Genomic DNA, 26,800 nt, shown 5'->3' on the forward strand with positions numbered 1-26,800 from the left:
AACGGTAGCCTATCCCCCCCCCCCTCACAGTGAGCTGTGGTGTTCCACAAGGAAGCATACTAGGACCGCTTCTGTTCCTAATTTATGCAAATGACATGTCGTCAGCTTGTGACTGCAACTTGTTCCTGTTTGCGGACGACTCAGCCCTGCTGGTCTCTGACAAGAACAAGTTACAGGTTGAAAAAACCCTCAGCTCGGAACTAGGCAGAATCTGCATATGGCTCGCTGATAACAAACTATCATTACACATGGGCAAAACAGAGTCCATTCTCTTCGGTTCAAATAACAAACTCAGCAAGACCGACGGCTTCTCAGTTACAGTGGGTGACAATATTGTCACAAGGAAAAATGAAATTACCTACCTGGGTTCCATCCTAGAGGCTAATCTCTCCTGTGACAAAATGGCATCCAATGTAATAAAAAAAGTCAACCAACGAACTCGATTCTTGTACCGGATCTCCTCTCTGGTAAACAATAATACCCTGAAGACTCTGGCAGGAGCACTCATTCAGGGGTACTATGACTATGCTTGCACCTCATGGTACCAAAGCACCTCAAAGGCGCTAAAAACAAAATTACAAACATCTCAAAACAAACTGGTCAGACTACTGCTTGACCTTACTCCTAGAACCCACCTCACCCCTGCCCACTTTGACAACCTAGGATGGCTTAGAGTAGACGACAGAGTACAGCAACTTGCAATGGGCCTGGTCTACAAGATACACTACACGACCAAGGTACCCATGTACATGTCAAAATACTTCCCAAAGGTCAGTGAATACCACGATCACAACACCAGAGGGAGCTCCACAAATCATGTTAAACCCAGATTCGGCTCAAATAAGGGACTAAACACGTACGTTTCGCAATTATGCCACATCAATGTGGAACGCCCTACCCAAAGCTGTAAAGGAATGTGGATCACTACCCACTTTCAAAACCTCTCTCAAGGGACACCTACGGGAGACTGCAATTCAACACTGGCCCCTGTAAATATCCTAACCCAACCCCCTCCAATGTACAGTCATTTAACTAGTATGGTTTTGTCAATAGTCCAATGTACAATTTTGTTTGTTTGTACAGTGTCTCCCCCCCCCCCCTCAATGTACAGTTTTGCTTGTTTATACAGTGTGCCCCCCCCCCCCCCCCCCCCCCCAACCACCTCCAATGTAGATTACCCAGTATGGTTGTCAATATCCCAGTGTACCCAACCCCACCCACACAACCTCCTCCAATGTACAGTTTCTACGTCAAATGTATATACTCCCTTTTCCTGACTCCTTCTGTATCACAAACAGTACTGTATTTGCAAATCTGGTATGTCATAAATGTATAGATGTAGCAGTACTGACTATCTGTATGTCATGTATGTCATATATGTCCTGATGAATTGAAAATGGGGGACCCTGATGTAAACAAGACGAAAGTCTTTCTCTGGTCTGCATCCCCTTAACAATTGTGTGTATTGAGCTGTACTGTATTGTACCCATTCTGCAATCTGTTAATAAAGTTTTCAATCAATCAATCAATCTCCCTCGTGCAACTGTGAGTACATTTGAAATATCTGTGCGATACTTGTACGATGAGTGTTTTGAATGAATGAATTAAATGAATGAATGAATTAATGGAAACTTTATTTAACAAATAGCAGAATGGGTACAATAGTACCTAGTACCTACGGCTCAAAAGACCAGAGAAAGACGTTTGTCTTGTTTACATCAGGGTCCCCCATTTTCATAATAGTGACATTTATGACATACACAACATGACATCATGACATTTAGGACATATAGGGACATACATGACATACAGGTATATATAGTACTGTTACATTTGTGACATATACGATATGCAAATATACAGTAGGCTACTGTTACCCAGAGATCCTAACAGAAAATATATACATATGATGGGGAGGAGACTGTACATTAGGAGGGGGTGGGTGGGTGGGAGAAAATATATACATACGGTGGGGAGGAGACTGCCTATTGGGGGTTGGGGACATTTACGGTGGCCAGTTTCGAATTGCAGCCTCCCGTAGGTGCTCTTTAAGAGCGGTTTTGAATGTGGGTAGGGATTCAAAAATTTTTACGGCTGTGGGTAGTGCATTCCACATTGTTGTGGCATAATTGCGAAACGTGTTTAGTCCCTTGTTTGTGCCGAATCTGGGTTGCACATGATTTGTGGAGCTCCCTCTGGTGTTGTGGGCATGGTATTCACTGACCTTTGGGAAGTATTTCGACATGTACATGGGTACCTGAGTGTAGTGTATCTTGTAATGTAGACCAGGCCCATTGCAAATCTTTTTGTTGCCGAACAGTGCGACATACTTAATTGTAGGATTTTTACATCATCGTAGAAGGGACTGTATATTCACGGAGAGCGCTTAGCTCGTCCAACGATGTTGGCGTGATTTACAGTCCCGAAAGGGGCTAGAGTGCTCGGTGGCTCTTTCATTATTGATGCCACACGACGGTCTGATGTCGAGGTCCACGCCTACTTTAATTAGTAATGCCTCAGACATGCCGACGTACCCCCTTCTTTGATAAACTGAACTTTGATACATTAAACTGAGCCTGTAATCCGGATCCCGCTCCTCCTTTAGGCCGGCCTCTGTCGGAGCAGAGAAATGTGACCTCATTAAAATGAAAGTTGGCTTTGTTTTATTTTGAAAGATGAGCAACCTCACTGAACCCCAGAGCTTGCTGGGGGAGATCGCCCGGCGGACGTTGGGGGACCTGACCTCGGTGGACGTGATCTCGTACGTGGAGGCGCTGTCTCGGTCCGCGTCCATGTTGAGCCTCGGGGGGGATAAGGGCTACGCCGCTGAGCCGTCCGTCATCAACTCAACTCTGATGGTAAATCTTTGTTTACTGTGTCCCCCTCGTGGTAGAAATGGTGCAATTTGTTTTCCTCACATTCACCCATTCACTCACTCACTCACTCACATCAACCATTCAAGGTGCCGACCTGCTCGCCGGGAGCAGTTAGGGGTTAAGTGTCTCGCTTGAGGACACATCGACACGCTGGTCCGGGAGGAGCGGGAATCGATCGAACCGGGAACCTTCTGAATACCAAACGATGGCTCTACCTCCTGAGCCACTGTTGTCCCTCATCACAGACACATTCCACAGACACAGTCACAGAAACCCCTTCTCCAAATCCAGCCCTTTTCACATATCAAACACATTTCACGTCGATTTAGGGCTTGTGAACCCCCCCCCCCCCCATCCTACCCAATCCCCCACCCCCCCACCCCCACCCCACCCACCCAACCACCTCCAATGTACAGCCCCCCACCCACCCAACCCCACCCCACCTACCCAACCTCCCCCAATGTACAGTTTTTACGTCAAATGTATATACTCTCTTTTCTGGACTATTTTTGTATCGCAAACAGTACTGTATTTGCAAATCTGGTATGTCATAAATGTATAGATGTAGCAGTACTGTCTATCTGTATGTCATATATGTCATATATGTACTGATGAATTGAAAATGGGGGACCCTGATGTAAACAAGACGAAAGTCTTTCTCTGGTCTGCATCCCCTTAAGAATTGTGTGTATTGAGCTGTACTGTATTGTGCCCATTCTGCAATCTGTTAATAAAGGTTTCAATCAATCAATCAATCAATCAATCAATCAATCAATCAATCAATCAATCAATCAATCAATCAATCAATCAATCAATCAATTCAATCAATCAATCAATCAAAACTTAAAAAGCTCTCTCTCTCTCTCTCTCTCTCTCTCTCTCTCTCTCTCTCTCTTGCTCTCATTTGCAACTTGTATTGCAGTGTTGAGCCCTCACCCCTCAGTATCGGAATTATGGTCAAAAGCACAACAGAAGTGGAGACGACAGAGCACATAATGAGTTGCTTAAAGCGATCAGTAACTATAGGCTGAGCAACAGAGAAGCTGGAACCCCAACAGATGCACGTACAGGGTTTGCCGCCCAAAAACACAGAACCTGAGTGAGTCCTATCGCATAGCTTACAGTTGGGAAAAGATAGTTGAATTCACCCAGTATTTGCAGACACATGGGCATGAAAAATGGTTTCTTCACTGTTTATTCACTGTGTCCATTGAAATGACGATGAACGCAGCCATAAATGTATGGTTTCCTTACGCAAAAAGACAGTCAGTTTACTTTTCTGATAACTACATCACTGCATAATTAAAAAAATAACCATAACTTTTGGTTATTTGTGATACTCATTCAAAGTTATTACTGCATTTTCTTTCATAAGGCTCATACATATAGCTCATTAAAGGAATCTGAATCTGAATCAAACTATCCGGATGTCCAGATTTAGTACAGTTATAAGCTGTGTGGCAGGCTGTGATGTACAGGCATAGAGAGTGTGAGAAGGACCTCTGAATTTAGTGTTTACCATAGATGTACTCATTGAGCTTGGAAAAAATGCATAAAAAAACAAATGATCAACTAACAACAAGCCTTGCTTAACCAACCAATTAATTGACTAATTGACTAAGAGGGGGCAGCCGTAATTTGATTATTATGAACTGATTTAGCTCAAAATGTATGTAGCCCTCCCACCAAATGGTACATTTACATAATTTGCTGGCAGGGATCTAGATACTCTTTTCAGCTAGTGGCTCTGATGATGACTGTCAATCCCTAAATTCAACAGAAAGGTATGCAGTGACATTATAAATGCACAGACCCAATGCTCTCACTTTGACAGCATCAGTGTAGCATCAGTGTAGCATCAGTGTAGCATCAGTGTAAGAGGCAGCATCAGTGTAGCATCAGTGTAGCATCAGTGTAGGAGGCAGCATCAGTGTAGCATCAGTGTAGCATCAGTGTAGGAGGCAGCATCAGTGCAGCATCAGTGTAAGAGGCAGCATCAGTGTAAGAGGCAGCATCAGTGCAGCATCAGTGTAAGAGGCAGCATCAGTGTAAGAGGCAGCATCAGTGTAGCATCAGTGTAGGAGGCAGCATCAGTGTAAGAGGCAGCATCAGTGTAAGAGGCAGCATCAGTGTAAGAGGCAGCATCAGTGTAAGAGGCAGCATCAGTGTAGGAGGCAGCATCAGTGTAAGAGGCAGCATCAGTGTAAGAGGCAGCATCAGTGTAGGAGGCAGCATCAGTGTAAGAGGCAGCATCAGTGTAGGAGGCAGCATCAGTGTAGGAGGCAGCATCAGTGTAAGAGGCAGCATCAGTGTAGGAGGCAGCATCAGTGTAGCATCAGTGTAGGAGGCAGCATCAGTGTAGGAGGCAGCATCAGTGCAGCATCAGTGCAGCATCAGTGTAGGAGGCAGCATCAGTGCAGCATCAGTGCAGCATCAGTGTAGGAGGCAGCATCAGTGCAGCATCAGTGCAGCATCAGTGTAGGAGGCAGCATCAGTGCAGCATCAGTGTAGGAGGCAGCATCAGTGTAATAGGCAGCATCAGTGTAGGAGGCAGCATCAGTGTAGCATCAGTGTAGGAGGCAGCATCAGTGTAAGAGGCAGCATCAGTGTAAGAGGCAGCATCAGTGCAGCATCAGTGTAGGAGGCAGCATCAGTGTAGCATCAGTGTAGGAGGCAGCATCAGTGTAGGAGGCAGCATCAGTGCAGCATCAGTGTAGGAGGCAGCATCAGTGTAAGAGGCAGCATCAGTGTAAGAGGCAGCATCAGTGTAAAAGGCAGCATCAGTGTAGCATCAGTGTAGGAGGCAGCATCAGTGTAAGAGGCAGCATCAGTGTAGGAGGCAGCATCAGTGTAGCATCAGTGTAGGAGGCAGCATCAGTGTAGCATCAGTGTAGGAGGCAGCATCAGTGTAGCATCAGTGTAGGAGGCAGCATCAGTGTAGCATCAGTGTAGGAGGCAGCATCAGTGTAGCATCAGTGTAGGAGGCAGCATCAGTGTAGGAGGCAGCATCAGTGTAGCATCAGTGTAGGAGGCAGCATCAGTGCAGCATCAGTGTAAGAGGCAGCATCAGTGTAAGAGGCAGCATCAGTGTAGGAGGCAGCATCAGTGTAAGAGGCAGCATCAGTGTAAGAGGCAGCATCAGTGTAGCATCAGTGTAGGAGGCAGCATCAGTGTAAGAGGCAGCATCAGTGCAGCATCAGTGTAGGAGGCAGCATCAGTGTAAGAGGCAGCGTCAGTGTAGCATCAGTGTAGCATCAGTGTAAGAGGCAGCATCAGTGTAGCATCAGTGTAGGAGGCAGCTTCAGTGTAGCATCAGTGTAGGAGGCAGCATCAGTGTAGCATCAGTGTAGGAGGCAGCATCAGTGTAGGAGGCAGCATCAGTGTAAGAGGCAGCATCAGTGTAAGAGGCAGCATCAGTGCAGCATCAGTGTAGGAGGCAGCATCAGTGTAAGAGGCAGCATCAGTGTAGGAGGCAGCATCAGTGTAAGAGGCAGCATCAGTGTAAGAGGCAGCATCAGTGTAAGAGGCAGCATCAGTGTAGGAGGCAGCATCAGTGTAGGAGGCAGCATCAGTGTAGCATCAGTGTAGGAGGCAGCATCAGTGTAGCATCAGTGCAGACACACTGGCACTGCACGGCCCCTTTAATGTCACTTGCATAAGAAAGGAAAAACTCATTACAGAAAAATTTTAAACTCAAGGAAAATAACCCAGGGGTGTTGTTTTGTGCACTGTTTGTTGAAATGAATCCACATAGAAAAATGTCCACTCACACATACAGAGAGAAGCAAACCACAGTCACACACATAGAGAGACGTCCAGGCCTCATGCTGTCCTCCTCCTACTGTCCTCCTGTTGTCCTCCTACTGTCCTCCTGTTGTCCTCCTACTGTCCTCCTGTTGTCCTCCTACTGTCCTCCTGTTGTCCTCCTACTGTCCTCCTGTTGTCCTCCTGTTGTCCTCCTGTTGTCCTCCTGTTGTCCTCCTGTTGTCCTCCTGCTGTCCTCCTGTTGTCCTCCTGTCCTCCTCCTACTGTCCTCATGTTGTCCTCCTCATGTTGTCGTCCTGTTGTCCTCATGTTGTCCTCCTGTTGTCCTCATGTTGTCCTCCTGTTGTCCTCCTGTTGTCCTCCTGTTGTCCTCCTGCTGTTGTCATCATGTTGTCCTCCTGTTGTCCTCCTACTGTCCTCATGTTGTCCTCCTCCTATCCTCCTGTCCTCCTCCTGTTGTCCTCCTGTTGTCCTCCTGCTGTCCTCCTGTTGTCCTCATGTTGTCCTCCTACTGTCCTCCTGTTGTCCTCCTGTTGTCCTCCTGTTGTCCTCCTGCTGTCCTCCTGTTGTCCTCCTGTTGTCATCATGTTGTCCTCATGTTGTCCTCCTGTTGTCCTCCTGTTGTCCTCATGTTGTCCTCATGTTGTCCTCATGTTGTCCTCCTCATGTTGTCCTCATGTTGTCCTCCTGTTGTCCTCCTGTTGTCCTCCTACTGTGCTGTCATCCTGTTGTCCTCCTGTTGTCAGCCTACTGTCCTCATGTTGTCCTACTGTTGTCCTCATGTTGTCCTCCTCCTGTTGTCCTCACGTTGTCCTCATGTTGTCCTCCTGTTGTCCTCCTCCTGTTGTCATCCTGTTGTCCTCCTCATGTTGTCCTCATGTTGTCCTCCTGCTGTCCTCATGTTGTCCTCCTCATGTTGTCCTCATGTTGTCCTCCTGTTGTCCTCATGTTGTCCTCATGTTGTCCTCCTGTTGTCCTCCTCCTGTTGTCCTCATGTCCTCCTCATGTTGTCCTCATGTCCTCATGTTGTCCTCATGTTGTCCTCATGTTGTCCTCATGTCCTCCTCATGTTGTCCTCATGTCCTCATGTTGTCCTCATGTTGTCCTCATGTCCTCATGTTGTCCTCCTCCTGTTGTCCTCATGGTGTCCTCCTGTTGTCCTCATGTTGTCATCCTGTTGTCCTCCTCCTGTTGTCCTCCTGTTGTCTTCCTGTTGTCCTACTGTTGTCCCCCTGTCCTCATGTTGTCCTCATGTCCTCATGTTGTCCTCCTGTTGTCCTCCTCCTGTTGTCCTCATGTTGTCCTCATGTTGTCCTCATGTTGTCCTCCTGTTGTCCTCATGTTGTCCTCCTCCTGTTGTCCGCATGTTGTCCTCCTCCTGTTGTCCTCATGTTGTCCTCATGTTGTCCTCCTGTTGTCCTCATGTTGTCCTACTGTTGTCATCATGTTGTCCTCATCCTGTTGTCCTCCTGTTGTCCTCATGTTGTCCTCATGTTGTCCTCCTGTCGTCCTCCTCCTGTTGTCCTCCTGTTGTCCTCCTCCTGTTGTCCTCCTGTTGTCCTCCTCCTGTTGTCCTCATGTTGTCCTCCTGTTGTCATCATGTTGTCCTCCTCATGTTGTCCTCCTGTTGTCCTCCTCCTGTTGTCCTCATGTCATCATGGTGTCCTCCTCCTGTTGTCCTCATGTTGTCCTCATGTCCTCCTGTTGTCCTCCTCATGTTGTCCTCATGTTGTCATCCTGTTGTCCTCCTCCTGTTGTCCTCCTGTTGTCTTCCTGTTGTCCTCATGTTGTCCTCATGTCCTCATGTTGTCCTCATGTTGTCCTCATGTCCTCATGTTGTCCTCCTCCTGTTGTCCTCATGGTGTCCTCCTGTTGTCCTCATGTTGTCATCCTGTTGTCCTCCTCCTGTTGTCCTCCTGTTGTCTTCCTGTTGTCCTACTGTTGTCCCCCTGTCCTCATGTTGTCCTCATGTCCTCATGTTGTCCTCCTGTTGTCCTCCTCCTGTTGTCCTCATGTTGTCCTCATGTTGTCCTCATGTTGTCCTCCTGTTGTCCTCATGTTGTCCTCCTCCTGTTGTCCGCATGTTGTCCTCCTCCTGTTGTCCTCATGTTGTCCTCATGTTGTCCTCCTGTTGTCCTCATGTTGTCCTACTGTTGTCATCATGTTGTCCTCATCCTGTTGTCCTCCTGTTGTCCTCATGTTGTCCTCATGTTGTCCTCCTGTCGTCCTCCTCCTGTTGTCCTCCTGTTGTCCTCCTCCTGTTGTCCTCCTGTTGTCCTCCTCCTGTTGTCCTCATGTTGTCCTCCTCCTGTTGTCCGCATGTTGCCCTCCTCCTGTTGTCCTCATGTTGTCCTCATGTTGTCCTCCTGTTGTCCTCATGTTGTCCTACTGTTGTCATCATGTTGTCCTCATCCTGTTGTCCTCCTGTTGTCCTCATGTTGTCCTCATGTTGTCCTCCTGTCGTCCTCCTCCTGTTGTCCTCCTGTTGTCCTCCTCCTGTTGTCCTCCTGTTGTCCTCCTCCTGTTGTCCTCATGTTGTCCTCCTGTTGTCATCATGTTGTCCTCCTCATGTTGTCCTCCTGTTGTCCTCCTCCTGTTGTCCTCATGTCATCATGGTGTCCTCCTCCTGTTGTCCTCATGTTGTCCTCATGTCCTCCTGTTGTCCTCCTCATGTTGTCCTCATGTTGTCATCCTGTTGTCCTCCTCCTGTTGTCCTCCTGTTGTCTTCCTGTTGTCCTCATGTTGTCCTCCTGTCCTCATGTTGTCCTCATGTCCTCATGGTGTCCTCCTGTTGTCCTCCTGTTGTCCTCCTGTTGTCCTCATGTTGTCCTCCTCCTGTTGTCCTCCTGTCATCATGTTGTCCTCCTGTTGTCCTCATGTCCTCCTGTTGTCCTCCTCCTGTTGTCCTCATGTTGTCATCCTGTTGTCCTCATGTCCTCCTGTTGTCCTCCTGTTGTCCTCATGTTGTCCTCATGTCCTCCTGTTGTCCTCCTCATGTTGTCCTCATGTTGTCATCCTGTTGTCCTCCTCCTGTTGTCCTCCTGTTGTCTTCCTGTTGTCCTCATGTTGTCCTCCTGTCCTCCTGTTGTCCTCATGGTGTCCTCCTGTTGTCCTCCTGTTGTCCTCCTGTTGTCCTCATGTTGTCCTCCTCCTGTTGTCCTCCTGTCATCATGTTGTCCTCCTGTTGTCCTCATGTCCTCCTGTTGTCCTCCTCCTGTTGTCCTCATGTTGTCCTCCTGTTGTCCTCATGTCCTCCTGTTGTCCTCCTCCTGTTGTCCTCATGTTGTCCTACTGTTGTCCTCCGGTTGTCCTCCTCATGTTGTCCTCCTCCTGTTGTCCTCCTCCTGTTGTCCTCATCCTGTTGTCCCCCTGTTGTCCTCATGTTGTCCTCCTCTTGTTGTCCTCATGTTGTCCTCCTCCTGTTGTCCTCCTCATGTTGTCCTCCTCCTGTTGTCCTCCTCCTGTTGTCCTCCTCCTGTTGTCATCCTCCTGTTGTCCTCATGTTGTCCTCCTGTTGTCCTCATGTCCTCATGTTGTCCTCCTCATGTTGTCCTCATGTTGTCCTCATGTTGTCCTCATGTTGTCCTCATGTCCTCCTGTTGTCCTCCTCCTGTTGTCCTCCTCATGTTGTCCTCCTCCTGTTGTCCTCCTCCTGTGGTCCTCCTCCTGTTGTCCCCCTGTTGTCCTCATGTTGTCCTTCTCCTGTTGTCCTCTTGTTGTCCTCATGTTGTCCTCCTCCTGTTGTCCTCCTCTTGTTGTCCTCATGTTGTCCTCCTCCTGTTGTCCTCCTCCTGTTGTCCTCCTCTTGTTGTCCTCCTCCTGTTGTCCTCCTCATGTTGTCCTCCTACTGTCCTCCTCTTGTTGTCCTCATGTTGTCATCCTGTTGTCCTCCTCCTGTTGTCCTCCTCATGTTGTCCTCCTCCTGTTGTCCTCATCCTGTTGTCCTCCTCCTGTTGTCCCCCTGTTGTCCTCATGTTGTTGTCCTCATGTTGTCCTCATGTTGTCCTCCTCTTGTTGTCCTCATGTTGTCCTCCTCCTGTTGTCCTCATCCTGTTGTCCTCCTCTTGTTGTCCTCCTACTGTCCTCCTCTTGTTGTCCTCATGTTGTCCTCCTCCTGTTGTCCTCCTCCTGTTGTCCTCCTGTTGTTCTCATGTTGTCCTCATGTTGTCCTCATGTCCTCATGTTGTCCTCATGGTGTCCTCCTGTCCTCATGTTGTCCTCCTGTTGTCCTCCTCATGTTGTCCTCCTGTTGTCCTCCTGTTGTCCTCATGTCCTCATGTTGTCGTCCTCCTGTTGTCCTCCTCCTGTTGTCCTCCTGTTGTCCTCCTCTTGTCCTCCTCTTGTTGTCCTCCTACTGTCCTCCTCTTGTCGTCCTCCTGTTGTCGTCCTCCTGTTGTCCTCCTGTTGTCCTCCTCTTGTCCTCCTCTTGTTGTCCTCCTACTGTCCTCCTCTTGTTGTCCTCCTCTTGTCCTCCTCCTGTTGTCCTCCTCCTGTTGTCCTCCTCATGTTGTCCTCCTGTTGTTCTCATGTTGTCCTCCTGTTGTCCTCATGTCCTCATGTTGTCCTCCTCATGTTGTCCTCATGTTGTCCTCATGTCCTCATGTTGTCCTCCTGTTGTCCTCATGTCCTCATGTTGTCCTCCTCATGTTGTCCTCATGTTGTCCTCATGTCCTCATGTTGTCCTCATGTTGTCCTCATGTCCTCCTGTTGTCCTCCTCCTGTTGTCCTCCTCATGTTGTCCTCCTCCTGTTGTCCTCCTCATGTTGTCCTCATGTTGTCCTCCTGTTGTCCTCCTGTTGTCCTCCTCTTGTTGTCCTCATGTTGTCCTCCTCCTGTTGTCCTCCTCTTGTTGTCCTCATGTTATCCTCCTCCTGTTGTCCTCCTCCTGTTGTCCTCCTCTTGTTGTACTCATGTTGTCCTCCTCCTGTTGTCCTCCTCCTGTTGTCCTCCTCTTGTTGTCCTCATGTTGTCCTCCTCCTGTTGTCCTCCTCCTGTTGTCCTCCTCTTGTTGTCCTCATGTTGTCATCCTGTTGTCCTCCTCCTGTTGTCCTCATGTTGTCCTACTGTTGTCCTCCGGTTGTCCTCCTCCTGTTGTCCTCCTCATGTTGTCCTCCTCCTGTTGTCCTCCTGTTGTCCTCATGTTGTCCTCCTCTTGTTGTCCTCATGTTGTCCTCCTCCTGTTGTCCTCCTCTTGTTGTCCTCATGTTGTCCTCCTCCTGTTGTCCTCCTGTTGTTCTCATGTTGTCCTCATGTTGTCCTCATGTCCTCATGTTGTCCTCATGGTGTCCTCCTCATGTTGTCATCCTGTTGTCCTCCTCCTGTTGTCCTCATGTTGTCCTACTGTTGTCCTCCGGTTGTCCTCCTCCTGTTGTCCTCCTCATGTTGTCCTCCTCCTGTTGTCCTCCTCCTGTTGTCCTCCTCCTGTTGTCCCCCTGTTGTCCTCATGTTGTTGTCCTCATGTTGTCCTCCTGTTGTCCTCCTCTTGTTGTCCTCATGTTGTCCTCCTCCTGTTGTCCTCCTATTGTTGTCCTCATGTTGTCCTCCTCCTGTTGTCCTCCTCCTGTTGTCCCCCTGTTGTCCTCATGTTGTTGTCCTCATGTTGTCCTCCTGTTGTCCTCCTCTTGTTGTCCTCATGTTGTCCTCCTCCTGTTGTCCTCATATTGTTGTCCTCATGTTGTCCTCCTCCTGTTGTCCTCCTCTTGTTGTCCTCCTCTTGTTGTCCTCCTACTGTCCTCCTCTTGTTGTCCTCATGTTGTCCTCCTCCTGTTGTCCTCATGTTGTCCTCATGTCCTCATGTTGTCCTCATGGTGTCCTCCTGTCCTCATGTTGTCGTCCTCATGTTGTCCTCCTGTTGTCCTCCTCTTGTCCTCCTCTTGTTGTCCTCCTACTGTCCTCATCTTGTTGTCCTCCTCTTGTCCTCCTCCTGTTGTCCTCCTTCTGTTGTCCTCCTCCTGTTGTCCTCCTGTTGTTCTCATGTTGTCCTCCTGTTGTCCTCATGTCCTCATGTTGTCCTCATGTTGTCCTCATGTTGTCCTCATGTTGTCCTCATGTCCTCCTGTTGTCCTCCTCCTGTTGTCCTCCTCCTGTTGTCCTCCTCTTGTTGTCCTCATGTTGTCCTCCTCCGGTTGTCCTCCTCTTGTTGTCCTCATGTTGTCCTCCTCCTGTTGTCCTCCTCTTGTTGTCCTCATGTTGTCCTCCTCCTGTTGTCCTCCTCCTGTTGTCCTCCTCTTGTTGTCCTCATGTTGTCATCCTGTTGTCCTCCTCCTGTTGTCCTCATGTCGTCCTACTGTTGTCCTCCGGTTGTCCTCCTGTTGTCCTCCTCTTGTTGTCCTCATGTTGTCCTCCTCCTGTTGTCCTCCTCCTGTTGTCCTCCTCTTGTTGTCCTCATGTTGTCATCCTGTTGTCCTCCTCCTGTTGTCCTCCTCATGTTGTCCTCCTCCTGTTGTCCTCCTGTTGTCCTCCTGTTGTCCTCCTCTTGTTGTCCTCATGTTGTCCTCCTCCTGTTGTCCTCCTCTTGTTGTCCTCATGTTGTCCTCCTCCTGTTGTCCTCCTCCTGTTGTCCTCCTCTTGTTGTCCTCCTACTGTCCTCCTCTTGTTGTCCTCATGTTGTCCTCCTCCTGTTGTCCTCCTCCTGTTGTCCTCCTCCTGTTGTCCTCCTCCTGTTGTCCTCCTGTTGTTCTCATGTTGTCCTCCTGTTGTCCTCATGTCCTCATGTTGTCCTCCTCATGTTGTCCTCATGTTGTCCTCATGTTGTCCTCATGGTGTCCTCCTGTCCTCATGTTGTCCTCCTGTTGTCCTCGTCCTGTTGTCCTCCTGTTGTCCTCCTGTCCTCATGTTGTCGTCCTCCTGTTGTCGTCCTCCTGTTGTCCTCCTGTTGTCCTCATGTTGTCCTCCCGTTGTCCTCCTGTCCTCATGTTGTCGTCCTCCTGTTGTCCTCCTCCTGTTGTCCTCCTGTTGTCCTCATGTTGTCCTCCCGTTGTCCTCCTCCTGTTGTCCTCCTGTTGTCCTCATGTTGTCCTCATGTTGTCCTCCTCCTGTTGTCCACCTGTTGTCCTCCTGTTGTCCTCCTCCTGTTGTCCTCCTGTTGTCCTCCTGTCCTCATGTTGTCGTCCTTCTGTTGTCCTCCTGTTGTCCTCATATTGTCCTCCTGTTGTCCTCCTGTTGTCCTCATGTTGTCCTCCTGTTGTCCTCCTGTTGTCCTCCTGTTGTCCTCCTGTTGTCCTCATGTTGTCCTACTGTTGTCCTCATGTTGTCCTCCTGTTGTCCTCCTGTTGTCCTCCTGTCCTCCTCATGTTGTCCTCATGTTGTCCTCATGTTGTCCTCATCCTGATGTCCTCCTGTTGTCCTCCTACTGTTGTCCTCCTGTTGTCCTCATGTTGTCCTCATCCTGTCCTCCTCATGTTGTCCTCCTCCTGTTGTCCTCCTGTTGTCATCATGTTGTCCTCCTGTTGTCCTCCTGTTGTCCTCCTGTCCTCCTCATGTTGTCCTCATGTTGTCCTCATGTTGTCCTCCTCATGTTGTCCTCCTGTTGTCCTCCTACTGTTGTCCTCATGTTGTCCTCATGTTGTCCTCATCCTGTCCTCCTCATGTTGTCCTCCTCCTGTTGTCCTCCTGTTGTCCTCCTGTTGTCATCATGTTGTCCTCCTGTTGTCCTCCTCCTGTTGTCCTCCTGTTGTCCTCCTGTTGTCCTCCTCTTGTTGTCCTCCTCATGTCGTCCTCATGTTGTCCTCATGTTGTCCTCCTCATGTTGTCCTCATGTTGTCCTCATGTTGTCCTCATGGTGTCCTGTCCTCCTGTTGTCCTCCTGTTGTCCTCCTGTCCTCATGTTGTCTTTCTCCTGTTGTCCTCCTGTTGTCCTCCTGTTGTCCTCCTCTTGTTGTCCTCATGTTGTCCTCCTCCTGTTGTCCTCCTCTTGTTGTCCTCATGTTGTCCTCCTCCTGTTGTCCTCCTCCTGTTGTCCTCCTCTTGTTGTCCTCCTCCTGTTGTCCTCCTCATGTTGTCCTCCTACTGTCCTCCTCTTGTTGTCCTCATGTTGTCATCCTGTTGTCCTCCTCCTGTTGTCCTCCTCCTGTTGTCCTCCTCATGTTGTCCTCCTACTGTTGTCCTCCAGTTGTCCTCCTCCTGTTGTCCTCCTCATGTTGTCCTCCTCCTGTTGTCCTCCTCCTGTTGTCCCCCTGTTGTCCTCATGTTGTTGTCCTCATGTTGTCCTCATGTTGTCCTCCTCTTGTTGTCCTCATGTTGTCCTCCTCCTGTTGTCCTCCTATTGTTGTCCTCATGTTGTCCTCCTCCTGTTGTCCTCCTCCTGTTGTCCTCCTCTTGTTGTCCTCCTCTTGTTGTCCTCCTACTGTCCTCCTCTTGTTGTCCTCATGTTGTCCTCCTCCTGTTGTCCTCCTCCTGTTGTCCTCCTGTTGTTCTCATGTTGTCCTCATGTTGTCCTCATGTCCTCATGTTGTCCTCATGGTGTCCTCCTGTCCTCATGTTGTCCTCCTGTTGTCCTCCTCATGTTGTCCTCCTGTTGTCCTCCTGTTGTCCTCATGTCCTCATGTTGTCATCCTCCTGTTGTCCTCCTCTTGTTGTCCTCCTACTGTCCTCCTATTGTCGTCCTCCTGTTGTCCTCCTCCTGTTGTCCTCCTGTTGTCCTCCTCTTGTCCTCCTCTTGTTGTCCTCCTACTGTCCTCCTCTTGTTGTCCTCCTCTTGTCCTCCTCCTGTTGTCCTCCTCCTGTTGTCCTCCTCATGTTGTCCTCCTGTTGTTCTCATGTTGTCCTCCTGTTGTCCTCATGTCCTCATGTTGTCCTCCTCATGTTGTCCTCATGTTGTCCTCATGTCCTCATGTTGTCCTCCTGTTGTCCTCATGTCCTCATGTTGTCCTCCTCATGTTGTCCTCATGTTGTCCTCATGTTGTCCTCATGTTGTCCTCATGTCCTCCTGTTGTCCTCCTCCTGTTGTCCTCCTCATGTTGTCCTCCTCCTGTTGTCCTCCTCCTGTTGTCCCCCTGTTGTCCTCATGTTGTCCTCCTGTTGTCCTCCTGTTGTCCTCTTGTTGTCCTCATGTTGTCCTCCTCCTGTTGTCCTCCTCTTGTTGTCCTCATGTTGTCCTCCTCCTGTTGTCCTCCTCCTGTTGTCCTCCTCTTGTTGTCCTCATGTTGTCCTCCTCCTGTTGTCCTCCTCCTGTTGTCCTCCTCTTGTTGTCCTCATGTTGTCATCCTGTTGTCCTCCTCCTGTTGTCCTCATGTTGTCCTACTGTTGTCCTCCGGTTGTCCTCCTCCTGTTGTCCTCCTCATGTTGTCCTCCTCCTGTTGTCCTCCTCCTGTTGTCCTCATGTTGTCCTTCTCCTGTTGTCCTCCTGTTGTCCTCCTGTTGTCCTCCTCTTGTTGTCCTCATGTTGTCCTCCTCCTGTTGTCCTCCTCTTGTTGTCCTCATGTTGTCCTCCTCCTGTTGTCCTCCTGTTGTTCTCATGTTGTCCTCATGTTGTCCTCCTGTTGTCCTCCTCATGTTGTCATCCTGTTGTCCTCCTCCTGTTGTCCTCATGTTGTCCTACTGTTGTCCTCCGGTTGTCCTCCTCCTGTTGTCCTCCTCATGTTGTCCTCCTCCTGTTGTCCTCCTCCTGTTGTCCTCCTCCTGTTGTCCCCCTGTTGTCCTCATGTTGTTGTCCTCATGTTGTCCTCCTGTTGTCCTCCTCTTGTTGTCCTCATGTTGTCCTCCTCCTGTTGTCCTCCTATTGTTGTCCTCATGTTGTCCTCCTCCTGTTGTCCTCCTCTTGTTGTCCTCCTCTTGTTGTCCTCCTACTGTCCTCCTCTTGTTGTCCTCATGTTGTCCTCCTCCTGTTGTCCTCCTGTTGTTCTCATGTTGTCCTCATGTTGTCCTCCTGTTGTCCTCCAGTTGTCCTCCTCATGTTGTCCTCCTGTTGTCCTCATGTCCTCATGTTGTCGTCCTCCTGTTGTCCTCCTCCTGTTGTCCTCCTGTTGTCCTCCTCTTGTTGTCCTCCTACTGTCCTCCTCTTGTTGTCCTCCTCTTGTCCTCCTCCTGTTGTCCTCCTCCTGTTGTCCTCCTCCTGTTGTCCTCCTGTTGTTCTCATGTTGTCCTCCTGTTGTCCTCATGTCCTCATGTTGTCCTCCTCATGTTGTCCTCATGTTGTCCTCATGTCCTCATGTTGTCCTCATGTTGTCCTCATGTCCTCCTGTTGTCCTCCTCCTGTTGTCCTCCTCATGTTGTCCCCCTGTTGTCCTCATGTTGTCCTCCTGTTGTCCTCCTGTTGTCCTCCTCTTGTTGTCCTCATGTTGTCCTCCTCCTGTTGTCCTCCTCTTGTTGTCCTCATGTTGTCCTCCTCCTGTTGTCCTCCTCTTGTTGTCCTCATGTTGTCCTCCTCCTGTTGTCCTCCTCCTGTTGTCCTCCTCTTGTTGTCCTCATGTTGTCATCCTGTTGTCCTCCTCCTGTTGTCCTCATGTTGTCCTACTGTTGTCCTCCGGTTGTCCTCCTCCTGTTGTCCTCCTCATGTTGTCCTCCTCCTGTTGTCCTCCTCCTGTTGTCATCATGTTGTCCTTCTCCTGTTGTCCTCCTGTTGTCCTCCTGTTGTCCTCCTCTTGTTGTTCTCATGTTGTCCTCCTCCTGTTGTCCTCCTCTTGTTGTCCTCATGTTGTCCTCCTCCTGTTGTCCTCCTCTTGTTGTCCTCCTACTGTCCTCCTATTGTTGTCCTCATGTTGTCCTCCTCCTGTTGTCCTCCTCCTGTTGTCCTCCTCCTGTTGTCCTCCTCCTGTTGTCCTCCTGTTGTTCTCATGTTGTCCTCCTGTTGTCCTCATGTCCTCATGTTGTCCTCCTCATGTTGTCCTCATGTTGTCCTCATGTCCTCATGTTGTCCTCATGGTGTCCTCCTGTCCTCCTGTTGTCCTCCTCATGTTGTCATCCTGTTGTCCTCCTCCTGTTGTCCTCATGTCCTCATGTTGTCGTCCTCCTGTTGTCCTCCTGTTGTCCTCCTGTTGTCCTCCTGTCCTCATGTTGTCGTCCTCCTGTTGTCCTCCTCCTGTTGTCCTCCTGTTGTCCTCATGTTGTCCTCCTGTTGTCCTCCTCCTGTTGTCCTCCTGTTGTCCTCATGTTGTCCTCCTGTTGTCCTCCTCCTGTTGTCCTCCTGTTGTCCTCATGTTGTCCTCCTCCTGTTGTCCTCCTGTTGTCCTCCTGTTGTCCTCATGTTGTCCTCCTGTTGTCCTCCTGTTGTCCTCATGTTGTCCTACTGTTGTCCTCCTGTTGTCCTCCTGTCCTCATGTCCTCCTCCTGTTGTCCTCCTGTTGTCCTCCTGTTGTCCTCCTGTTGTCCTCATGTTGTCCTCATGTTGTCCTCCTGTTGTCCTCCTGTTGTCCTCATGTTGTCCTCATGTTGTCCTCCTGTTGTCCTCCTCATGTTGTCCTCCTGTTGTCCTCCTCCTGTTGTCCTCCTCTTGTTGTCCTCCTACTGTCCTCCTCTTGTTGTCCTCATGTTGTCCTCCTCCTGTTGTCCTCCTCCTGTTGTCCTCCTCCTGTTGTCCTCCTGTTGTTCTCATGTTGTCCTCCTGTTGTCCTCATGTCCTCATGTTGTCCTCCTCATGTTGTCCTCATGTTGTCCTCATGTTGTCCTCATGGTGTCCTCCTGTCCTCATGTTGTCCTCCTGTTGTCCTCATCCTGTTGTCCTCCTGTTGTCCTCCTGTCCTCATGTTGTCATCCTCCTGTTGTCGTCCTCCTGTTGTCCTCATGTTGTCCTCATGTTGTCCTCCCGTTGTCCTCCTGTCCTCATGTTGTCGTCCTCCTGTTGTCCTCCTCCTGTTGTCCTCCTGTTGTCCTCATGTTGTCCTCCCGTTGTCCTCCTCCTGTTGTCCTCCTGTTGTCCTCATGTTGTCCTCATGCTGTCCTCCTCCTGTTGTCCTCCTGTTGTCCTCCTGTTGTCCTCCTCCTGTTGTCCTCCTGTTGTCCTCCTGTCCTCATGTTGTCGTCCTTCTGTTGTCCTCCTGTTGTCCTCATGTTGTCCTCCTGTTGTCCTCCTGTTGTCCTCATGTTGTCCTCCTGTTGTCCTCCTGTTGTCCTCCTGTTGTCCTCCTGTTGTCCTCATGTTGTCCTACTGTTGTCCTCATGTTGTCCTCCTGTTGTCCTCCTGTTGTCCTCCTGTCCTCCTCATGTTGTCCTCATGTTGTCCTCATGTTGTCCTCCTCATGTTGTCCTCCTGTTGTCCTCCTACTGTTGTCCTCCTGTTGTCCTCATGTTGTCCTCATCCTGTCCTCCTCATGTTGTCCTCCTCCTGTTGTCCTCCTGTTGTCATCATGTTGTCCTCCTGTTGTCCTCCTCCTGTTGTCCTCCTGTTGTCCTCCTGTTGTCCTCCTCTTGTTGTCCTCCTCATGTCGTCCTCATGTTGTCCTCATGTTGTCCTCCTCATGTTGTCCTCATGTTGTCCTCATGTTGTCCTCATGGTGTCCTGTCCTCCTGTTGTCCTCCTGTTGTCCTCCTGTCCTCATGTTGTCCTTCTCCTGTTGTCCTCCTGTTGTCCTCCTGTTGTCCTCCTCTTGTTGTCCTCATGTTGTCCTCCTCCTGTTGTCCTCCTCTTGTTGTCCTCATGTTGTCCTCCTCCTGTTGTCCTCCTCCTGTTGTCCTCCTCTTGTTGTCCTCATCCTGTTGTCCTCCTCATGTTGTCCTCCTACTGTCCTCCTCTTGTTGTCCTCATGTTGTCATCCTGTTGTCCTCCTCCTGTTGTCCTCCTCCTGTTGTCCTCCTCATGTTGTCCTCCTACTGTTGTCCTCCGGTTGTCCTCCTATTGTCCTCCTCATGTTGTCCTCCTCCTGTTGTCCTCCTCCTGTTGTCCCCCTGTTGTCCTCATGTTGTTGTCCTCATGTTGTCCTCCTCTTGTTGTCCTCATGTTGTCCTCCTCCTGTTGTCCTCCTATTGTTGTCCTCATGTTGTCCTCCTCCTGTTGTCCTCCTCCTGTTGTCCTCCTCTTGTTGTCCTCCTCTTGTTGTCCTCCTACTGTCCTCCTCTTGTTGTCCTCATGTTGTCCTCCTCCTGTTGTCCTCCTCCTGTTGTCCTCCTGTTGTTCTCATGTTGTCCTCATGTTGTCCTCATGTCCTCATGTTGTCCTCATGGTGTCCTCCTGTCCTCATGTTGTCCTCCTGTTGTCCTCCTCATGTTGTCCTCCTGTTGTCCTCCTGTTGTCCTCATGTCCTCATGTTGTCATCCTCCTGTTGTCCTCCTCTTGTTGTCCTCCTACTGTCCTCCTCTTGTCGTCCTCCTGTTGTCCTCCTCCTGTTGTCCTCCTGTTGTCCTCCTCTTGTTGTCCTCCTACTGTCCTCCTCTTGTTGTCCTCATCTTGTCCTCCTCCTGTTGTCCTCCTCCTGTTGTCCTCCTCATGTTGTCCTCCTGTTGTTCTCATGTTGTCCTCCTGTTGTCCTCATGTCCTCATGTTGTCCTCCTCATGTTGTCCTCATGTTGTCCTCATGTCCTCATGGTGTCCTTCTGTTGTCCTCATGTCCTCATGTTGTCCTCCTCATGTTGTCCTCATGTTGTCCTCATGTCCTCATGTTGTCCTCATGTTGTCCTCATGTCCTCCTGTTGTCCTCCTCCTGTTGTCCTCCTCATGTTGTCCTCCTCCTGTTGTCCTCCTCCTGTTGTCCCCCTGTTGTCCTCATGTTGTCCTCCTGTTGTCCTCCTGTTGTCCTCTTGTTGTCCTCATGTTGTCCTCCTCCTGTTGTCCTCCTCTTGTTGTCCTCATGTTGTCCTCCTCCTGTTGTCCTCCTCCTATTGTCCTCCTCTTGTTGTCCTCATGTTGTCCTCCTCCTGTTGTCCTCCTCCTGTTGTCCTCCTCTTGTTGTCCTCATGTTGTCATCCTGTTGTCCTCCTCCTGTTGTCCTCATGTTGTCCTACTGTTGTCCTCCGGTTGTCCTCCTCCTGTTGTCCTCCTCATGTTGTCCTCCTCCTGTTGTCCTCCTCCTGTTGTCCTCATGTTGTCCTTCTCCTGTTGTCCTCCTGTTGTCCTCCTGTTGTCCTCCTCTTGTTGTCCTCATGTTGTCCTCCTCCTGTTGTCCTCCTCTTGTTGTCCTCATGTTGTCCTCCTCCTGTTGTCCTCCTGTTGTTCTCATGTTGTCCTCATGTTGTCCTCCTGTTGTCCTCCTCATGTTGTCATCCTGTTGTCCTCCTCCTGTTGTCCTCATGTTGTCCTACTGTTGTCCTCCGGTTGTCCTCCTCCTGTTGTCCTCCTCATGTTGTCCTCCTCCTGTTGTCCTCCTCCTGTTGTCCTCCTCCTGTTGTCCCCCTGTTGTCCTCATGTTGTTGTCCTCATGTTGTCCTCCTGTTGTCCTCCTCTTGTTGTCCTCATGTTGTCCTCCTCATGTTGTCCTCCTATTGTTGTCCTCATGTTGTCCTCCTCCTGTTGTCCTCCTCCTGTTGTCCTCCTCTTGTTGTCCTCCTCTTGTTGTCCTCCTACTGTCCTCCTCTTGTTGTCCTCATGTTGTCCTCCTCCTGTTGTCCTCCTGTTGTTCTCATGTTGTCCTCATGTTGTCCTCCTGTCCTCATGTTGTCCTCCTGTTGTCCTCCTCATGTTGTCCTCCTGTTGTCCTCATGTCCTCATGTTGTCGTCCTCCTGTTGTCCTCCTCCTGTTGTCCTCCTGTTGTCCTCCTCTTGTTGTCCTCCTACTGTCCTCCTCTTGTTGTCCTCCTCTTGTCCTCCTCCTGTTGTCCTCCTCCTGTTGTCCTCCTCCTGTTGTCCTCATGTTGTTCTCATGTTGTCCTCCTGTTGTCCTCATGTCCTCATGTTGTCCTCCTCATGTTGTCCTCATGTTGTCCTCATGTCCTCATGTTGTCCTCATGTTGTCCTCATGTCCTCCTGTTGTCCTCCTCCTGTTGTCCTCCTCATGTTGTCCTCCTCCTGTTGTCCTCCTCCTGTTGTCCCCCTGTTGTCCTCATGTTGTCCTCCTGTTGTCCTCCTCTTGTTGTCCTCATGATGTCCTCCTCCTGTTGTCCTCCTCTTGTTGTCCTCATGTTGTCCTCCTCCTGTTGTCCTCCTCTTGTTGTCCTCATGTTGTCCTCCTCCTGTTGTCCTCCTCCTGTTGTCCTCCTCTTGTTGTCCTCATGTTGTCATCCTGTTGTCCTCCTCCTGTTGTCCTCATGTTGTCCTACTGTTGTCCTCCGGTTGTCCTCCTCCTGTTGTCCTCCTCATGTTGTCCTCCTCCTGTTGTCCTCCTCCTGTTGTCATCATGTTGTCCTTCTCCTGTTGTCCTCCTGTTGTCCTCCTGTTGTCCTCCTCTTGTTGTTCTCATGTTGTCCTCCTCCTGTTGTCCTCCTCTTGTTGTCCTCATGTTGTCCTCCTCCTGTTGTCCTCCTCTTGTTGTCCTCCTACTGTCCTCCTATTGTTGTCCTCATGTTGTCCTCCTCCTGTTGTCCTCCTCCTGTTGTCCTCCTCCTGTTGTCCTCCTCCTGTTGTCCTCCTGTTGTTCTCATGTTGTCCTCCTGTTGTCCTCATGTCCTCATGTTGTCCTCCTCATGTTGTCCTCATGTTGTCCTCATGTCCTCATGTTGTCCTCATGGTGTCCTCCTGTCCTCCTGTTGTCCTCCTCATGTTGTCATCCTGTTGTCCTCCTCCTGTTGTCCTCATGTCCTCATGTTGTCGTCCTCCTGTTGTCCTCCTGTTGTCCTCCTGTTGTCCTCCTGTCCTCATGTTGTCGTCCTCCTGTTGTCCTCCTCCTGTTGTCCTCCTGTTGTCCTCATGTTGTCCTCCTGTTGTCCTCCTCCTGTTGTCCTCCTGTTGTCCTCATGTTGTCCTCCTGTTGTCCTCCTCCTGTTGTCCTCCTGTTGTCCTCATGTTGTCCTCCTCCTGTTGTCCTCCTGTTGTCCTCCTGTTGTCCTCATGTTGTCCTCCTGTTGTCCTCCTGTTGTCCTCATGTTGTCCTACTGTTGTCCTCCTGTTGTCCTCCTGTCCTCATGTCCTCCTCCTGTTGTCCTCCTGTTGTCCTCCTGTTGTCCTCCTGTTGTCCTCATGTTGTCCTCATGTTGTCCTCCTGTTGTCCTCCTGTTGTCCTCATGTTGTCCTCATGTTGTCCTCCTGTTGTCCTCCTCATGTTGTCCTCCTGTTGTCCTCCTCCTGTTGTCCTCCTCTTGTTGTCCTCCTACTGTCCTCCTCTTGTTGTCCTCATGTTGTCCTCCTCCTGTTGTCCTCCTCCTGTTGTCCTCCTCCTGTTGTCCTCCTGTTGTTCTCATGTTGTCCTCCTGTTGTCCTCATGTCCTCATGTTGTCCTCCTCATGTTGTCCTCATGTTGTCCTCATGTTGTCCTCATGGTGTCCTCCTGTCCTCATGTTGTCCTCCTGTTGTCCTCATCCTGTTGTCCTCCTGTTGTCCTCCTGTCCTCATGTTGTCATCCTCCTGTTGTCGTCCTCCTGTTGTCCTCATGTTGTCCTCATGTTGTCCTCCCGTTGTCCTCCTGTCCTCATGTTGTCGTCCTCCTGTTGTCCTCCTCCTGTTGTCCTCCTGTTGTCCTCATGTTGTCCTCCCGTTGTCCTCCTCCTGTTGTCCTCCTGTTGTCCTCATGTTGTCCTCATGCTGTCCTCCTCCTGTTGTCCTCCTGTTGTCCTCCTGTTGTCCTCCTCCTGTTGTCCTCCTGTTGTCCTCCTGTCCTCATGTTGTCGTCCTTCTGTTGTCCTCCTGTTGTCCTCATGTTGTCCTCCTGTTGTCCTCCTGTTGTCCTCATGTTGTCCTCCTGTTGTCCTCCTGTTGTCCTCCTGTTGTCCTCCTGTTGTCCTCATGTTGTCCTACTGTTGTCCTCATGTTGTCCTCCTGTTGTCCTCCTGTTGTCCTCCTGTCCTCCTCATGTTGTCCTCATGTTGTCCTCATGTTGTCCTCCTCATGTTGTCCTCCTGTTGTCCTCCTACTGTTGTCCTCCTGTTGTCCTCATGTTGTCCTCATCCTGTCCTCCTCATGTTGTCCTCCTCCTGTTGTCCTCCTGTTGTCATCATGTTGTCCTCCTGTTGTCCTCCTCCTGTTGTCCTCCTGTTGTCCTCCTGTTGTCCTCCTCTTGTTGTCCTCCTCATGTCGTCCTCATGTTGTCCTCATGTTGTCCTCCTCATGTTGTCCTCATGTTGTCCTCATGTTGTCCTCATGGTGTCCTGTCCTCCTGTTGTCCTCCTGTTGTCCTCCTGTCCTCATGTTGTCCTTCTCCTGTTGTCCTCCTGTTGTCCTCCTGTTGTCCTCCTCTTGTTGTCCTCATGTTGTCCTCCTCCTGTTGTCCTCCTCTTGTTGTCCTCATGTTGTCCTCCTCCTGTTGTCCTCCTCCTGTTGTCCTCCTCTTGTTGTCCTCATCCTGTTGTCCTCCTCATGTTGTCCTCCTACTGTCCTCCTCTTGTTGTCCTCATGTTGTCATCCTGTTGTCCTCCTCCTGTTGTCCTCCTCCTGTTGTCCTCCTCATGTTGTCCTCCTACTGTTGTCCTCCGGTTGTCCTCCTATTGTCCTCCTCATGTTGTCCTCCTCCTGTTGTCCTCCTCCTGTTGTCCCCCTGTTGTCCTCATGTTGTTGTCCTCATGTTGTCCTCCTCTTGTTGTCCTCATGTTGTCCTCCTCCTGTTGTCCTCCTATTGTTGTCCTCATGTTGTCCTCCTCCTGTTGTCCTCCTCCTGTTGTCCTCCTCTTGTTGTCCTCCTCTTGTTGTCCTCCTACTGTCCTCCTCTTGTTGTCCTCATGTTGTCCTCCTCCTGTTGTCCTCCTCCTGTTGTCCTCCTGTTGTTCTCATGTTGTCCTCATGTTGTCCTCATGTCCTCATGTTGTCCTCATGGTGTCCTCCTGTCCTCATGTTGTCCTCCTGTTGTCCTCCTCATGTTGTCCTCCTGTTGTCCTCCTGTTGTCCTCATGTCCTCATGTTGTCATCCTCCTGTTGTCCTCCTCTTGTTGTCCTCCTACTGTCCTCCTCTTGTCGTCCTCCTGTTGTCCTCCTCCTGTTGTCCTCCTGTTGTCCTCCTCTTGTTGTCCTCCTACTGTCCTCCTCTTGTTGTCCTCATCTTGTCCTCCTCCTGTTGTCCTCCTCCTGTTGTCCTCCTCATGTTGTCCTCCTGTTGTTCTCATGTTGTCCTCCTGTTGTCCTCATGTCCTCATGTTGTCCTCCTCATGTTGTCCTCATGTTGTCCTCATGTCCTCATGGTGTCCTTCTGTTGTCCTCATGTCCTCATGTTGTCCTCCTCATGTTGTCCTCATGTTGTCCTCATGTCCTCATGTTGTCCTCATGTTGTCCTCATGTCCTCCTGTTGTCCTCCTCCTGTTGTCCTCCTCATGTTGTCCTCCTCCTGTTGTCCTCCTCCTGTTGTCCCCCTGTTGTCCTCATGTTGTCCTCCTGTTGTCCTCCTGTTGTCCTCTTGTTGTCCTCATGTTGTCCTCCTCCTGTTGTCCTCCTCTTGTTGTCCTCATGTTGTCCTCCTCCTGTTGTCCTCCTCCTATTGTCCTCCTCTTGTTGTCCTCATGTTGTCCTCCTCCTGTTGTCCTCCTCCTGTTGTCCTCCTCTTGTTGTCCTCATGTTGTCATCCTGTTGTCCTCCTCCTGTTGTCCTCATGTTGTCCTACTGTTGTCCTCCGGTTGTCCTCCTCCTGTTGTCCTCCTCATGTTGTCCTCCTCCTGTTGTCCTCCTCCTGTTGTCCTCATGTTGTCCTTCTCCTGTTGTCCTCCTGTTGTCCTCCTGTTGTCCTCCTCTTGTTGTCCTCATGTTGTCCTCCTCCTGTTGTCCTCCTCTTGTTGTCCTCATGTTGTCCTCCTCCTGTTGTCCTCCTGTTGTTCTCATGTTGTCCTCATGTTGTCCTCCTGTTGTCCTCCTCATGTTGTCATCCTGTTGTCCTCCTCCTGTTGTCCTCATGTTGTCCTACTGTTGTCCTCCGGTTGTCCTCCTCCTGTTGTCCTCCTCATGTTGTCCTCCTCCTGTTGTCCTCCTCCTGTTGTCCTCCTCCTGTTGTCCCCCTGTTGTCCTCATGTTGTTGTCCTCATGTTGTCCTCCTGTTGTCCTCCTCTTGTTGTCCTCATGTTGTCCTCCTCATGTTGTCCTCCTATTGTTGTCCTCATGTTGTCCTCCTCCTGTTGTCCTCCTCCTGTTGTCCTCCTCTTGTTGTCCTCCTCTTGTTGTCCTCCTACTGTCCTCCTCTTGTTGTCCTCATGTTGTCCTCCTCCTGTTGTCCTCCTGTTGTTCTCATGTTGTCCTCATGTTGTCCTCCTGTCCTCATGTTGTCCTCCTGTTGTCCTCCTCATGTTGTCCTCCTGTTGTCCTCATGTCCTCATGTTGTCGTCCTCCTGTTGTCCTCCTCCTGTTGTCCTCCTGTTGTCCTCCTCTTGTTGTCCTCCTACTGTCCTCCTCTTGTTGTCCTCCTCTTGTCCTCCTCCTGTTGTCCTCCTCCTGTTGTCCTCCTCCTGTTGTCCTCATGTTGTTCTCATGTTGTCCTCCTGTTGTCCTCATGTCCTCATGTTGTCCTCCTCATGTTGTCCTCATGTTGTCCTCATGTCCTCATGTTGTCCTCATGTTGTCCTCATGTCCTCCTGTTGTCCTCCTCCTGTTGTCCTCCTCATGTTGTCCTCCTCCTGTTGTCCTCCTCCTGTTGTCCCCCTGTTGTCCTCATGTTGTCCTCCTGTTGTCCTCCTCTTGTTGTCCTCATGATGTCCTCCTCCTGTTGTCCTCCTCTTGTTGTCCTCATGTTGTCCTCCTCCTGTTGTCCTCCTCTTGTTGTCCTCATGTTGTCCTCCTCCTGTTGTCCTCCTCCTGTTGTCCTCCTCTTGTTGTCCTCATGTTGTCATCCTGTTGTCCTCCTCCTGTTGTCCTCATGTTGTCCTACTGTTGTCCTCCGGTTGTCCTCCTCCTGTTGTCCTCCTCATGTTGTCCTCCTCCTGTTGTCCTCCTCCTGTTGTCATCATGTTGTCCTTCTCCTGTTGTCCTCCTGTTGTCCTCCTGTTGTCCTCCTCTTGTTGTTCTCATGTTGTCCTCCTCCTGTTGTCCTCCTCTTGTTGTCCTCATGTTGTCCTCCTCCTGTTGTCCTCCTCTTGTTGTCCTCCTACTGTCCTCCTATTGTTGTCCTCATGTTGTCCTCCTCCTGTTGTCCTCCTCCTGTTGTCCTCCTCCTGTTGTCCTCCTCCTGTTGTCCTCCTGTTGTTCTCATGTTGTCCTCCTGTTGTCCTCATGTCCTCATGTTGTCCTCCTCATG

At 50.2% G+C, this 26,800-nt stretch overlaps 1 protein-coding gene across 1 annotated transcript in view; it reads left to right on the forward strand.

The window, feature by feature from the left end:
- The window catches only part of adgrl4 (adhesion G protein-coupled receptor L4), a 56,524-nt gene that overhangs the window by 10,638 nt on the left and 19,086 nt on the right, over positions 1-26,800 (forward strand). Inside the window, exon 6 of the mRNA XM_084307989.1 lies at positions 2,676-2,858. Within this exon, the coding sequence (XP_084164115.1) occupies positions 2,676-2,858 (183 nt within the window). The remainder of the gene's footprint in view (positions 1-2,675; positions 2,859-26,800) is intronic.

This window comes from Notolepis coatsorum (assembly GCF_963971535.1).
Source record: "Notolepis coatsorum genome assembly, chromosome: 2".
NCBI classification, from domain to species: Eukaryota; Metazoa; Chordata; class Actinopteri; order Aulopiformes; family Paralepididae; genus Notolepis; species Notolepis coatsorum.